This window comes from Thunnus maccoyii, chromosome 16, assembly GCF_910596095.1.
Source record: "Thunnus maccoyii chromosome 16, fThuMac1.1, whole genome shotgun sequence".
NCBI lineage: Eukaryota > Metazoa > Chordata > Actinopteri > Scombriformes > Scombridae > Thunnus > Thunnus maccoyii.
The window spans coordinates 942,900-959,606 of record NC_056548.1 but is presented as its reverse complement, the minus strand read 5'-3'; the positions used below and the strand labels follow the sequence as shown (position 1 = coordinate 959,606).

The window sequence follows — 16,707 nt, the reverse complement described above, 5'->3', positions numbered from 1 at the left end:
AAAAGGAAGTGAAGACATGAAGAAGCAGCATTTTTTTCTTTTTTTCCCCCAACTTTATTGAGTGAATTTAATTAATTACATACATTGATTATACATGTTCCAGGCAGTTTTTCCATTATAAAAGCTGCTGTAAGTATAGTTCACAGTATAAAAATAATATAGCCTAAAAATAAATTAAATTGTACAACAAATGTAGGGAAAGGAAAGAAGACTAACAGAAACCTTCAGGGTCTGCTTAACAACTGGAGTAAATCTGAAATGTCTAATCAAATAGCTTTTGCCGATTTGTAATTTTTGAGTTTTAAGTTTTCAATAGTAGTCAAATACGTTTTAAAATTGGTATCTTTAAACATAAAAGGAGGGTAATCTTTCAAGCCCTATCAATTTATGAATATTTTTCCAAGATATTAATCAAGTTAATTATGTAAGTTTTGTCTGCCGAGAAGTTGGGATTGTTAAAAATGACTAATATATCAATATTTGTTAGTATGATATCTTGGTCAAATTTTTTTGAAAGGAATGAAGTGAATTTGTACTGTTTGTGCTGAACTACAACTGAACTTTCATGCGAGGTGCAAACAGTCACAGTTGAAATAGACAAACACCAGCAGAGAGCCTGAGGCCAGAGTAGAAGTTGTGGTTTCCTGCACCTTGCTGACATCCTTATATTTTAACCGCAATCATTAAAAATGTAGACGTATCATAACTACAACAACAGTTTGCGTCAAGCCTTTTGAGTTGTGATGACCTGATAAAATTATAAAGTTATGATAATAATTTTATGTTGAACCAACAAACTACATCGAGTAAGGGGAATTAGCTTTTCCTTTACAATCAAAGATATTTTTAATTACCACCTACTTAATAACTGGCAGAAAAAACACACATTTTTAAGTTGATCACTCATAAAAATTAAGTTGTTCGAACTAGTTTTTCCACAATATTTAAAAGAAATTACACAATGTTGACGGTTACATGAATAAGCGAGGTTCAAACCATCACCGTGGAAACAGACAAACAGCAGTAGAGCCTGAGGCCAAAGAAGTTGTGGTTTCCTTCAACCGCAATCATTAAAAATGTAGACGTATCTGAACCACCAGAGTTCCACGAATTGTGTTGTTAGTGACAAACAAAGAAGTATCATTGTTCCACCAGCAAACATTAGCCTGCAGCTTGTTGATGTTCAGGCTGATGACCACATATGAGCGTAAGAATGTAAGAAGCCAGAGATGTTTTGAAATGAAAGGGAAGGCCGGGACAGCCTTGGGGGCTTTTTGGTCGTCTTCAGGGGTCCTTTTGCCAGTTTGCCTTTTTGTCTATTTGCCTTAAAGGTTTTTTTTGACTTTTTTAAATCCCAGAGAGGGTTTTTATTCATTTTAACTTGTACATTCATGTTTTTTGTATTTTATTTTTTATATATCCTGTAATACTAATTTTTGTAAAAACCAAATAAAACTGGTTTGTATTTTTATACACTCCAACCAAAGTTCATCTCTGAGGTCTTCTGAGTCGCCCCTCTGAAATATGGCTGACATGAGATCTAAATTTATTTATATTGAAAATGTATAATGGAAATTTCTAAGGATAAACATGCAATATTTATTAATTAACTTTGACTATCTGTATCAAAATTGTGACTTTTTATCTCATAATTTAGATTTTTTTTTATCTCAGCAGTGCAGCTCACCTACCCTGCACTTTTTAAGATGTTAAGTTTATAGACTCTCACATAATAAAGACATCAGACTGTAAAACTTTACTTTATTTTTATTTTGTTTTCACAAATGCACAATATAGAGAAAGCTGACTTATCATAATGTGGTAAGATTAATATTCACCAACATACAGTTAATGTGAAGGAACTGAGCTGTGAGACAAAAACATTTTGACCAAGTTAACTACTGCTGCTTTTCAACAGTTACTAAAATTTCTTACATCACGATACTCATCATTTTATCTAAACCTTACCAGCTCACAGTTGGATCTAAGCTCTATCCTGTGTAGGGAAACCTGAGGAGTGCAGCCTGTCCGGGGCCGAGCCGCAGGTTTGTCAGGTCCACGCTGCTGTCTGTCGGCATGACGGTGCTGTTGGTACTGAGGACCACCGCCGCCTGCTTGGGCAGCGCCGCATCCCTCAGCTCCAGCAGCGCCGCCTCTTCTGCCCAGTTAAAGGCGGCCAGGTAACGCTCGCTCTGATCCCAGACACGCAGGTACGCCAGAGAGGACGATGAGTTAAAGAGGACGATGAAGTCTCCGAACAGCAGCGAGCGCTCTTTACCCCGCAGCTCGCTCAGACTATGGAAAAAACTACGACAGGACAGACGCTGATTCCGCTCCTCCTGCAGGGAGAGCAGATCAATATACAGTACTGATAATCATCCAAACTATATAATAATACTACTACTGCTGCTGGTACTACAGTAATACTAATACTGATAAGAAGCTGTGACAGAGAACAGAAAGTGGTAACGGCTCAATAATACTAATCATGACAAGATTACTACAAAGACCACTACTAATACTACTAATGTTACTGTTAAAGCTGGTATGAGTTATAGGCCTGCAACTATACTACTATAACTGGTAGTGATACTATTTGTAGTTTGTACTGCTACCACTACTGCTGCTGCTACTACTACTACAAGTGGTACCAGCACTACTTCTACAATTGCTGCTACTTAAAATACAAATACTGATACTAAAGTTACTGTTTCTACCTCTAACACTACTATTACTGCTAGTACTACTTCTACTACTACTACTGATACAGATACTTATACTCCCACTGCTACAACCACTGCTACTAAAATTTGCTGTTACTACTTCTAACAGTAGTACTACTGCTGCTGCTACTACTACTACAATTGGTACCAGTACTACTTCTACAATTGCTGCCACTTAAACAACTACTACTACCACTAATACTGATACTTCTACTTCTACTACTGCTACTACAAATACTGATGCTAAAGTTACTGTTTCTACCTCTAACACTACTATTACTGCTAGTACTACTTCTACTGATACCACTACTATAACTGGTACTTCTACTAACACTAGTACTTATATTTGAATTACTTCCACTGCTGCTTGTTCTACTACTGCTAATACTAGAACTACTACAGGTATTGCTACTGTTTCCACTATTATTAGGATTACAACTACTGGTACTGCTACTAACATAGTACTTATACTTCTATTACTTCCACTACTTATGCTACCAAAACTGCTCCTTTTACTTCTGCTCCTGCTGCTTCAACTACTGCTACTAAAATTTCAGCTGTTTGTACTTCTATCAGTAGAACTACTGCTGCTGTTACTGCTGCAACTTCTACTAAGATTACTACTTTTATTCCTACTATTACTGGTACTGCTACTACCACTACTGTAACTGATACTGCTGCTGTACAGCACATTCTTGTAATGCCTCATACATAAGTAAGTACTATCTTAACACCTCATATGAAGGCTTTGCTTCACAGTTATATGTGTCTGGGTTTTGTTCACTATATACAGTGATGATGATTCTCTGAGTCCTCTTCCTTTGTCTGAAATCTGGGCTCAGAACCATGTAAGATGGGAGATGTCAAGACATGATAAGAAACACATTTCCTGTGTGTTCCTGTGCAGACTGCTGTATAAAACTAGGCCAAACAGAGAGACTGAGGCATATCATGTTGTACAGTGTATTGAATAAAAAACACAGAAAGACATTCTCTCTTTGTGTGTCTCTTATTTATTAGAAATTACCACTACAGCTACTAATACTAGTGCTGATACTACTACTACTACTATACTACTGCTAGTACTAATATCACTACTGCTGCTACAACTACTGTTTCTGCTATTTTGTACTGCTACCACTATTATTACTGTAGAATTACACCTGTTTCTGCTACTAATACTAATACTTCTATTACTTCCACTGCTTCTGGTATTACTACTGCTATAACTACTGCTTCTGCTATTTCTACTACTACCACTACTACAACAGCTGCTGTACTGTGATTGCTGGTTCTAGCACTACTATTAGAACTACTGCTACTGGTACTAGTACTACTACAGTTTTTATACACAGCATCTGCAGTATGTATTGTTATTTTTTAGGTGCGTTTACCTGCAGAGTCCCATTCAGCTCCTTGCCAGAGTCCCAAAGCATCTTGGGAAACTTGTTGTCCTTTAATAGAAATGATAAAAATGTCAAAATGCTAACAATTAATAGTAATCAATCATCATATTTGATTAACAGTGTTGAAAGGTCCACTATATCAAACCTTAAACCTACCTCTGACTAAATTATTTAATTATAATTGGTGATAAGTCTAAACATAGACACATGTCTTATACTATTTGTGCTGAACTATAGCTGAACTTTCAAACCAGACAAAGTACACAGTCACCTAGGAAACAGACAACCAGTAGTGGAGCCTGAGGCCAAGATGAAGCTGTGGTTTCCTGCACCAGGCTGACACCCTTATACCCTAACCTCAAACATAATAGAGCAGATGTATGTTAACTGTCATTGTTCCAGACACCGTCTTCTAATGTGACAAACCAAGAAATGTCAATGACAAGAGGGCCAGAAGCCTCTTTTTTGAGTCATAAACTAGGGTCCTTTTGCCAGTTTGCCCCTTTTGCATTTTTATAACTTCTATAACTCCTTTAAGTCCTAGAGTTCTCCTTTTTATATTTTGTATTACTCACTTTTGTAAAAAACAAATAAAACTGGTTTGTGTTGTTTTACACTCCAATCAAAGTTCCTTACTTGTGCTCATCTCTGAGGTGCTCTCGTAGTCGGCAAGGTAAGCAAAGACGCCCCCCTGGGGTATGACTGACACGAGTTTTAAATTTGTTTATATTAAAAATTTATAATGACATTCTGCTAAGGATAAACATGCAAGGTTTATTAATGATCAGATTTGGGAAGGTTTAGAGTTGTTGATTGTGATCAATCTGATGCACCTGTGATAGAGGTATAATTTCAATTAAGTATCAGATTGAAGGGTTTATTATATTTGTTTAATTGGTTAAACTGTTAGGGTCCGGGCATTGAAGCTGCCCTATGAAACCGGGCGAGTGTCCTCAGATCGTCAGAGTGGGTCTCCTCCAGTGATGACCTGTTAGAAGATCATCTTGGAGTACTTTCAAACCTCCAACACCTATTTGCACCCACACACTTCTGTTGTGACCCGGCTGTCAGGACATACTTGACTAAATAGGCCTGTTAGAGCAGTTCAACGACAGCTGATGGTTACAGAAGTCAGGCTGAGCTCTGGTTCCCTCAGCAGACTAAGGCGGTCTTGCGTTTAGATTTTAGGAACCCGTTCAATACCTCGGTCAGAGGTAGAGAACAGCTGTCTGTCAGTGTTTTATCCAACACTGGCAGGGGGTATCGGTTGCCTGTCAGGCAGAAACCATTACAGACAACAGACAATCCAATCCATTAAGAAATTATTGATCATGAATTTATCTGGAACAGATTTAAATACTTTTTACAGGTTCTGAAATGGAGTGAACTCTGGATTTGAAACATGTGAAGGAGGTGTGCTCAAGTTAAAACAAAGTGTTATATTTTCCTTTAAGTACACCATGTATAGTAAATCACTCTGGTGCCATCTAGTGCTCATATGAAGAATCACAATGTAGCAGACAGAACACACTGAGGTTATTATTTTTCTACCAACAATTTGAAAGATGCTACATACGATCTTCCAGTGAAAACAATAAAACATTATTTTAAAAAAAGGTTGGTAAGAGAAACAGTCTGCAGTTGTGGTTTCAGCATGATGTAATACAGTCCTTAAATGGTTCTATAGATATATGTAAGTGACTTGTTATGCATCCATCTGTGAATATACTCATGTAAAAACTTAATAAAGAAATGGCAAAAAAAAATTAAATGTTCTCTCAGGATTCACAGAAGTCCTCACCTCGTCCATCAAGCCGATCTCGTCTCCGTAGTTGAAGACGGGCGTCCCGGGCAGCGTCAGCAGCAGCAAGTGGTACAGTTTGACCAGCGCCGGGCCCACCAGTGACGCCAGGTGACCCTCAGCCCGGCCCCCCAGGCTCCAGGCCAGCTTGGTCTGGTTGTGGGACGAATACAAGTGCTGGATGAGCTGAGCGCGCTCCGTGGCGTCCGTGTCTCCGGGACGGAGGACCCTGGAGATCAGCAAGTCGACTCCAGTGGAGGAGAGGAGCGAGGACACGTCTTCAGCCAAGGATCGATCTGTGACGCCGATCAGCACTCTAGAAGAAACATCCACAGTGGACTTTTTATGCCATTTTATTAGTTTAGTTTAGTTTAGTTTAGTTTAGTTCGGTCATTTTCAACTTGTTCAACTCAAATACATATGTAAATAAATAATAAATAAACAAATAAATAAATAATAAGTCATTACTTTTGACGCAGTGACAAACCAAAGCAAGTTTATACTAACTGAAAAGGTGCAGGATGAAGCCTCAGCTTATCACACCAACCCTCTACATTAATTATTCTGTTCAGATCCCTTTAAATATAGACTATTTTATATATGTATGTATATACATGTTTTATATATGTTTTACATATGTATTTTATATATGTATATTTAATATAGCCTACCAAAAAGTCCCAAAACAAATTTCGTATTCACACTAATGTTCATACATCAGTTTTATTTTTGTTATCATGTAATCATGTTATTTTTAGATATTTTTAAATCCATTCAGTGTATTAGCAACATATTTTCATTTCCTTTTCCAAACTATTCCATAAATGAACTCCATTGACTGATAAACATCTTTGTTTTGCATTTGTTCTAATCTTTGTTTTTATGATCATGCAAATTCCTCTTAGTTCATACTGATTTAATGTTGCAATACAACCTCATACCAAAACAACAGAACAGGTCTATTTCCAAGTAATCCCATAATGACTTGTATGAGCCCTCTAGTGACCCATGTGACCACTATAATATAATGATTAATGGTTTTACAACGCTCTGGTTAAGGTCTTTTTAGGTTCGCGCACAAAAACCACTTGGTTAGTGTTAGGCAAGGATAGAAAACCTCAGATCCTGTAGATGTTGATGCAATTTGACGTGTGTTGAGCTGAGAAGTTTGTATGCGTTCATTTCATGTAAAACAAACCTTTGTTCTATAGATATTTCTTGTAATTATTTTGCTTCCTTGCCTGAACCTGATTGTTCACAATATAATAAATTACATTGATCAGTGAGCCATTATGCCCCTTTAGTTTCCCTCCGTCAGTGGATCTTATCTTGACATCTGCATTTTTGTTAAGTTTAGTACTACATCTTAACTGGAAAAGAATTATGTTACTTTGTAAGTTACAAAAAATTGTGACATTACGAGTTATGAAGTGTTTCTCACACACATATACGTGAGAAGACACTGGGTGTCACAGCTTTCCCTCCTTATCTTGTCTCCGGATAGCTTGAAGTCATAAAGCTCTCTTTTGGATCCCTCTCTTTTCCAGGAAGGATGGGGAACCGGACATCTGGATTTGTGTGTTTATTTGTTTTACAACCTGCTACACAACAGCTTTTGGGCATTTTCCTGTTTCTCACAATGACGCAATGCCGGTCTGGTCTATATTGACGTCACCTGAACAGCATCACTTCCGCGGGTCATAATTATAACAGCCACTAGATGGTGTAAACGTAACCATAAGTTGTATACTGTCGTTTTTTTCTTGTGAGGACAGGCTGAATTTGAAACTTCTGGATACAGTCTGAAAGCATCTTATTTTTCTACTTTCTATATTACTTGTGCAGTTTTAAAGTCCTCCAAATCTCTAAATTTAGGAGCATATGAGTTTATGTGGTGTTAATTAAATCTGGATGTTTCTCACCTCTTGCCGGGACGCTCGTTCGTCTGGTTCTGGACGATGGCTCGGATGTCGGTCCACAGAGACGGCACCACGCTGGCGACGCGCTCGACCCCCGACAGCTGCACGCCGTCCACGCCGCCTTCATTCAGCCAGAACACCAGAGCAGACTGACAGGAGAGAGAAACACAACAGCGCCCCCTGCTGTCTCAGATCAACTCTTTATTTATGATTTACAGTTTACCTTCGTTTTTATTTTTGACAGTTTGGAGCTTCTATATTTATCACTGTGCAACTTGAACCGTCATGTTTTCTCATTTGATGTGATTTGGCGTTATTTCTTGTTGTGGAAGAAGTACTCAGATCCTTCAATGCAGTAAAAATGCTAACATAGCAATGTAAAAATACTCCATTACAAGTCAGCAATCAGCAACACAACTGATGAGTGACATCTGTGTTCATGATGAAACTGAGCTTTAACAGTCTCATAAATAATAAGTAATAACAAACATTTACTTAAAGTCAATTAGACTTGTGTTTTACTCAGGACAGACCTGCCGCCGACCTTCTGTGACTTTATAGACGTCAAGAGTGAACACTAGAGTGTAGAGAGTTTATTAAAGTATCATAACCAATAAACAGTGATGGAAGAAGTATTCAGATCCTTTACTGCAGTAAAAGTACTAATACAGCAACGTAAAAATACTGCATGAAAAATCCTACTACAGTAAAAGTACATAAGTATTATGAGCTTGATGTAGTTAAAGTATTGCAATAAAAGTAGTGGTTTGGTCCCTCTGACTGATATATTATTATATATGATATCATTAATTATTAATAGTGAAGCATCAGTGTTATTATTTATTTTTGCTGAAATATTGGATCATTTGAACATTTATTGAAATGAAACCATATCATAAAGACAGACCCACCCGCTGATCTGTTAGCTTTTTTAAGTTTCTTTTACAGTATCATGTATTTGAGATTTGTATGAAATAATGTATTTCTCCTGTTTACAGAAAGCAGGAGTCTGATGATTTGGGTGAAATTAGGCCCAATTCAAACACCTGGGCCCCCAATTAGGCCCCCAGGTGTTTGAATGGTGGGTGGTACAACAGTTCTTACAAGCGAACACTACAGCAAGAAACAGAAAGCCTGTACTTCATGACAAACATCAGCACACCTTGGGTACTTCAAGCTAACTCAACACCACCACCTACAGTCATCTTCTTCAGGTTAGTGTCACTGTAAAGAACAAACTCATGCCATTCATTCACCACCATGACAGCTGGGTAGAGCAGCAGCTGAACAATGTTGTCGCCAATTCAGCTTTACAAAAAGTAAATCAACAAGAGCAAGATATGTCTTTAGCTGGCAGCTGAACATGTTGTCTGTGAGTAAGATCCTCACCTTGAGTCTCTCAGCGACGCTGGTCACAGTGGTGTTGGAGAACCAGGGTCCAGATGATCCCTGATAGTTCGGAGTCAGATCCAGAATCACATTAATACCTGCAGGAAGACACAACAGGTATCGCAGTCAAATATATGTTTATGTCATTTCAGTTCCAACAGACTAACATGAAGTTTTAAACTTAATATTTTACAGGTTTCTGTAGAATCAAGAAAGAGGAAAACACAATTATAACACAACATGTTTTAGGACTTCATGTGCAACACTGCTGAGTAATAATAATAAAAAGCCTGTACTACTTGCAAGGCAGTCACTGTTATTATCAGTCATTGTTATTAATCCATTAATAACCCTGTAAATCATTAAAAAGCCTAAAAAACCTCTTACTTACCAGAAGGAATCAACCCTTGAATAAATCTGTTAAAAACTCCTAATACCAGCCTTTTCAGTTTGAAGCTGGCATATTCAATCAATAATTACACCTGATTAGTCTCAATATTTTTATTTTTTGCATCCATGCACTCACCCTTCTTGTGAGCAGCCTGCACGAGACTTTTAAACTGCTCCAGGTTTCCAGCTTCAGAGGAAATCTCCTCGAACCTCAGACTCATGGCTTCGTCTGCTGGAGCGACGTGGATCGGTCCAACTACCAAACCTTTAACCTTCAGCTTAGACAAACTGTCCACCTTCTGCTCCACACCTGACAGAGAGGAAGACACATGAGCTGTGACCAAGACTAAAGACCTGACGGTAAACTACAGGTTTAAAGACGCTGAATTCAGACACATGTTCTGTCTGACCGTTGTCTCCCAGTCCATCTTAAACCAACAGTCCGGAGCCCAAATGAACATTAAAGCTGTTTTTCTTGCTGTAATCATTCCTCCTGTTCATACTGACCATTAGAAGATCCCTTCATAATGACCTTACAATGGAAGTGATGGAGGACAAAATCCACAGTCCTCCTTCTGTGCAAAATATGTATTTCAAAGTTTATCTGAAGCTAATATGAAGCTTCAGCGTCCAAATGAGTCAAATCAAGTAGATATCTTTCAACGTTACAGTCTTTTTAGTGCCAAAGTCCCTCTTTTTGTTACTATACTTCCACCTGCAGCTCAACAGGGAAACACTGTCCGAGGAAACACAAAGAGGGAATTTGATGCTAAAAAGACTGTAAATGTGTCAGATATCCACTTGATATGACTAACTCAGACTGCTGAAGCTGAATAGAAGCTTCACACAGACTTTTAAATGCATTGAAAGCACATTTGAAGGATGTTTTAATATCCAGTATGAATAGGAGGAATGATTACAGCGAGGAAAACCTCTTTCATTGTTCACATGGACACCTGACTGCTGGTTTAACACACACTGGGAACACTGGGAACCCTCTTTTAACATTATTACATCATCTGAGTATGTTAAAGGAATCGTCCAACATTGTAGGAATCATTACTTTCTTTCTTTCTGAGAGTGAGAGATGCAACAATTAGGCAATTAATCAATTAGTGAATAGCCAGGATATTAGTAACTATTCTGATCATCAATTAATCGTTTAAGTCAGTTTATTTAGGAAAAATTCTTTGTTTTCAGCTTCTCCAATGTGAAGATTTGAAATGTGACTATTCCTTAATACGGGGCAGTCCAGAACTATTATTTTAGTAATTTTTTAAGGAAAAATACCAAATATTTGCAGGTTGCAGCTTCTCAGATGTGAGGAAACAACTTTTCTTTGTCATATAGTAAATGACAGTAAACTGAATATCTTTGGATGTTGGACTGTTGATTTGAGGACGTCACCTTGAGATCAGAGAAATTATGACTATAACATTCTATAGACAAAACAGTGAATCAATTAATCAAAAATGTAAACGTCAGACCGATCAATAATGAAAATAATCGTTAGTGGCAGCCCTAATTCTAACATCAGATAAGTTTCACAAAGATTATTATTTTTATTGGCAAATCTTAGTCATTTGTGGGAGCTGTGGTTGCTCAAATCTGGCAAAGTGATGTAAATGTTTTGTCTTTTTTTAAATGATTAAGTTTTCTGTTACTGTTGCGCTCAGCAGCAGATCCTTGTTTATTTCAGATATATGAACAGAAAATGTCAGGAACATGTTTCAACTTTTAAAAAGACAAACTAACCAGGAGGAGAGCGTCACCTCTGCTCTGTATACCTGCATCTAGTCGCCCACAGTGTGACTGTGGTGTCTGTTTAAAGTTCAAACTGTGTTTCACTTCCGCTAAATGCAAGCAGACAGACAGTCAGCAACGATACCCATGTTTCCACCACTTCAGAGACTTCACAACAACTTCCTGAGACTTACTTGTACCCTAAACTACAATCTCAATCCAGTGGTTGAAAGCACCAATACAGCAGTGTAAAAATACTCCATTACAAGTATAAGTCCTGCATGAAAAATCCTACAACAGTAAAAGTACATAAGTATTATGAGCTTAATGTAGTTAAAGTATTGCAGTAAAAGTACATAAGTATTATGAGCTTGATGTAGTTAAAGTATTGCAGTAAAAGTAGTGGTTTGGTCCCTCTGACTGATATATTATTATATATGACATCATTAGATTATTAATAGTGAAGCATCAGTGTTAGAGCAGCATGTTACTGTTGTAGCTGCTGGAGGTGGAGCTAGTTTACACTACTTTATATACAGTTAGCTAGTTTAGTCCAGTGGTTCCCAACCTAGGGGTCGGGCCCCTCCAAAGGGTCAGCAGATAAATCTGAGGGGTGGTGAGATGATTAATGGGAGAGGAAAGAAGAAAAAACAAAGTTCTGATACACAAATCTGTTTTCAGTTTTTGGACTTTTTCTCTAATCTTTGATTTTTGCTGAAATATTGGATCATTTGAACATTTATTGAAATGAAAGCATGTGAGAAGTTTAGAGGGAAAAATCACTATTTGGTGGAGCTGTTAACAACTCATAGACATGTGAAATGTGACCCCGACTACACACTGCTTTTTGTAAGACGTCAAAAGACAAAAAGGTTGGAAACCACTGGTTTCATCTTTAACAATGTGTTGTATTTTAAAAGCTTGTTATATTATCCATTGTGTCAAATCTTCATCTGAAAAGTAACTAAAGCTGTCAAATAAATGTAGTGGAGTAGAAAGTACAATATTTCCCTCTGAAATGTAGAAAGTAGCCTCACATGGAAATACTCAAGTAAAGTACAAGTACCTCAAAATTATACTTGTGTACAGTACGTGAGTAAATGTACTTGTTGCCCCTGGTAACAGTGTGTAAATTAAGTAGCTTGTTATTTGACTGAATGCCGGCTGGTCTCACCCTTCAGGTTGTGGGCATCAGTAAAAACCTGGATGTTTCCGATCTGGTACAGCGGGCCTTTGTTCCACCAGCTGGTGGCGGGCAGATCTCTGCAGCGTGGAGCCTGCAGGATGATGAGGACGGCTCCTCCCAGCATCCCCAACCAGCCGAGCCAGAACACCACCAGCAGTGCCCAGCGAGTCCGCACCCAGCTGAGGAGACAGATTTAACCAGCATGTTACTGTTGTAGCTGCTGTAGGTGGAGCTAGTTTCAACTACTTTATATACAGTCAGCTAGTTTAGTCCAGTGGTTCCCAACCTAGGGGTCGGGCCCCTCCAAAGGGTCAGCAGATAAATCTGAGGGGTCGTGAGATGATTAATGGGAGAGGAAAGAAGAAAAAACAAAGTTCTGATACACAAATCTGTTTTCAGTTTTTGGACTTTTTCTCTAATCTTTGATTTTTGCTTGTTATTGATTGTTAATAACTTGTGTATCTTTTGAATGTCATCTGAACATCGTATTGTTCCAGAAACAAATCATTTGAGATGGTTTTTAGCTAAAGCTCGTTGCGTGTAACACTGGCTCAAAGTAACAGATTGCTAAAGTTAACCCGATGTTGTGTTGGTGCTGTATTGACCCAAACTGGGTACAATTTTAATCCAGTGATATTAAGGGTGTGCAAAAGTTTGTTATTGTGTTATTGACCCACTACAGGAAATTAATTGGTAACGTTTTTGATAATTAATCATATAATCATTTTAACACAAGACAACACAAGGAAATTACTGTGAAATCCTCATATGCTAATATGTTATTTGACACATAAAACTAGACACTGAAAACTAAATATTTTCTGTCAGTAAAATAATTGAGTCTAATTTCTTAAGAATTCTGTTTTGTTGTATAGTTTGTACCAAATGGCACCACCGTCCACCGTGGAAAATGTCCTAAAAATGAACCGTTAAATATCTGCATATTACTCAGAACATTTCTAGGAAATCAGTATAAAAGTGTTACAACATCAGGTTTAATATTTAACAGTGTGTTGGATTTTATAAACCCAAATGCTTTTAAGTAAATTTTCAATTTGAAAGGTAACTAAAACTGTCAAATATAAATGTAGTGCTGTAAAAAGTACAATATTTCCCTTTGAAATGTAGAAACATTAAGCAGCATTAATGGAAATATGCTGACAGTACCTAAAACTCTACTTGAGTAAATGTACTTTTAACTTTTACTCACTGACATCAGCATTTACATTATAATAGCTACACATAGTTATAGTTATGTTAATGTGCAAAGCTTGTCTTTATGTGGCTTTATGTAGGCTTCTGATTCATGAAGTCATTTATAAATATGCATATTTGTCTGCATCAGCTGATATTTTTCTTGATGTTGACTCTTATTTATGTTGAGATTTTATTTCATTCAAACCATTAAAACCTTTATTTCCACAGGGAAGGCTACTGAGAGCAAGCTTCAAGGACGCCCTGATAACAACATAAGAAACAATAAAAGATGAACAGATAAGCAAATAAGCAATATAAAAAAATAAGAAACAATAAAAGTAATAAAACACATAATATGAAAACACATTAAGGCAATAAAAGCGCATAAAATTTGCACATATAAGTTAAGCTCAATTAAAACATACACATTCACACTGTGTCAGCTACTGTAAAAGATTCTGTTTAAAATGATTAACAGGGATCTTAATCTTCTGCAAGTTGTTCCACTTGTTTAGAGCGTTATAGCTAATTTAAATTATTTAAAGCTAATTTCTCAGTGCCAACACGTTGGTTTTCAAAGACTAAATAGTCTTGGTACCTCGTGCAACTATAATTAATTAGACATGTCACTGAGGAGGTTTAAACTGCAGTTCACACCCTGCAGTATCTGCACTGAATAACTATGAACGGATGAATATTGTCTGTTAAGTGTGTATTTATTATGTGAGTATAATAAAGATGCTGTATCATGTGTGTATTCAGTGTGTGTTCGGGCCTGTGTGCTCCTCCTCACCCCGGAGTCCCGGCCACCCGCAGCAGCTCCTCCTTGCTCAGCCCGGTGAACTTCACCTCCTCCTCCTCCTCCGCCTCCTCCGGGATCTTCAGCTTCACGGAGCCGTTCTTCTCCGCCTCTCCGCCGGCAGACGACGCGTCCGCAGCCCGCTCTTCTCCTGCGGTCATCGGCTGCTTCTCCTGCTCCTCCTGGTCCAGGTCCGCTTCACTCACGTCGGCCTCCGTCGCATCAGCATCCGAGGCGACCTGCGGCGGATCCGCATCCTTCGGCTCAGCATCTTTGGTTTCCGCAGCATCCTTCAGCTCCAGGCTCGTCTCCTCCGTGTTCATACCGGCGATGATCCGCTAATTAACCGCAAATGAATGAAAGGAAAGAATCTCTGCTGCTCTGCTCCGTCAGATGTGTTCGTGATGACTGTTTGTCTGATGTGAGATCTGTCTGTCTGTCTGTCTGTCAGCTATACTGCGGCTCAGGCTGCGTTCAAAACTGTCGGAAATATGACAATTAGACCCCTCACAGCGTCCCATCTCGGGCATATTTGTAACTTATAATTTTTTGTGTGTGTGTGATCAATTGTTTATTGCATAAGTAAGGAGATACAGAACGCGACACAAAATCAAACAGATCACATACACACGTATATCACAGCCAGTGTCGACATGTATTCGTCCATGTTCAAGCAACTTTTATACAATAAACAAAAACAGAAATATAAAATGATAAAACATAACTACCAGTAATTTATACAGTTTCAAAGAAGTGTCTCTGCCCAGCAAGTGATGTTTTAGGGTTTTGAATCACATGTCAAATACAGATTTTCTATGTTGGATTTAATGGTAAATACTGCACAATGTATCCAAACAGCATATCTTAAAATTATTATTGTATAGTCTCGTTTCCCTAAAGTGGTTGCTGATGTTATTTTTTAACTAATAGTGCTTGAATTTGTCGGTATCACATATTTCCGAGCTCATGCGGTGCACTTGAATGCATCATAAAACCGGATCGATCCAGTTTTTATTGTAATGGATGCTTCAAAAGCATCAGCAAAAAATAAATAAAAAATGCAATTGCATAAAGAGAGAATAAAGTGACCAGATCAGAGTGAAGTGACCGTTTATAATCATGCATGTTGTTCGTGTTTGTGTGTGTGTGTGTGTGTGTGTGTGTGTGTGTGTGTGTGCAGGTTTGTGTGTGTAATATTACATGTTGTGTGTCTGTTGTGTTAACAGTGTGACATGCAGAGATCCTGCCGACTCAGCAGCTCTGCAGACTGCTGACCTACAACAGCAGCTTCCTGAAACAGGAAGTCTCTGTAAGCTTTACAACAACCTGGTATCACAGTTCAGCAGGTCAAAGGTCACAGAGAAGAGAGACATCGGCTGCAATTTTTAAATTTATGAATAATAATAAACAAAAACGTTTTTTATAAGGGTTTATATTTTAACTGGATCTGGTTTCCCTTTTAAATGTAAGTCAGATGAAAAGTTAAGGACAGACTCCTTAAAGCATCGTCTCCTCCTTCATGTAAAAATCTACAATCTGTAAATAATTTCTGAAGTTGAGACTGAAATTTCAAAAATGTTGAAGTTTCAGCAACAAAAGAATAGAATAGAATCAGCTCTATTGTCATTGATCAATACAACTAAATGATAGTGCAGCTCCCAACACAGTGTTGATTAAAAATAAGCACTTAAACAAACCACAATAGAGAATCAATCAATAGTTAACATAACATTAAAATCTATTGAGATGAAAAAAACAGTATTGCACAGTCAGGGGTCATTTCAACAACAACAACAACAACAGCTCTTGGGGAGAAACTGCTCTTCAACCTGTCCGAGCAGCTGCAGTCCTGTATCGTCTGGAGGCTGAGGAGATGGTAACTGGGTTTGTTGGAAGCTCAGTGAGCTGTAGATGTTTTCCAGTCCTGCAGTAGTTCAGTCCGGTGATATTTTGTGCTGTGTTGATCCTTCATTGTAGAGATTGGATTGACCAAGCTGATTTTTTTCAACTTACACAAGTGTGATGTGGAAACTTGAAGCCTCCAGAGCACAAACACTGAGATGAACTTTACAGTGAAGGAAGAAACTTCTGGTGTCCAGCAGGAAAACTTTAGAAACCAACAATATTTGCATATTCATGGATTCTGGATTTTTA

The 16,707-nt window shown here is 38.0% G+C and overlaps 1 protein-coding gene across 1 annotated transcript; it reads right to left on the bottom strand.

Moving 5' to 3' along the window:
* Positions 1 to 1,751: 1,751 nt before the first annotated feature.
* Positions 1,752 to 15,137, bottom strand: LOC121881328 (4F2 cell-surface antigen heavy chain-like). The gene is made up of 8 exons (XM_042389057.1): positions 14,548 to 15,137; positions 12,546 to 12,736; positions 9,765 to 9,938; positions 9,239 to 9,336; positions 7,853 to 7,998; positions 5,931 to 6,246; positions 4,118 to 4,177; positions 1,752 to 2,339 (listed from the first exon to the last, which is right to left on the bottom strand). Exons 1-8 carry the CDS (start codon positions 14,874 to 14,876, stop codon positions 1,992 to 1,994), a joined length of 1,662 nt encoding a protein of 553 aa, XP_042244991.1. The 5' UTR covers positions 14,877 to 15,137; the 3' UTR covers positions 1,752 to 1,991.
* Between the last annotated feature and the right edge of the window lie 1,570 nt (positions 15,138 to 16,707).

Bases quoted from the DNA above. Each gene is read 5' to 3' on its own strand.
- LOC121881328 (XM_042389057.1), bottom strand. From the start codon at position 14,876: ATGAACACGGAGGAGACGAGCCTGGAGCTGAAGGATGCTGCGGAAACC. The intron at 7,999-9,238 runs GTGAGGATCTTA...CTCTCCTGTCAG, and splicing joins GCGTCGCTGAGAGACTCAAG to TCTGCTCTGGTGTTCTGGCT. The intron at 4,178-5,930 runs GTGAGGACTTCT...TTTCTATTAAAG, and splicing joins AGATCGGCTTGATGGACGAG to GACAACAAGTTTCCCAAGAT.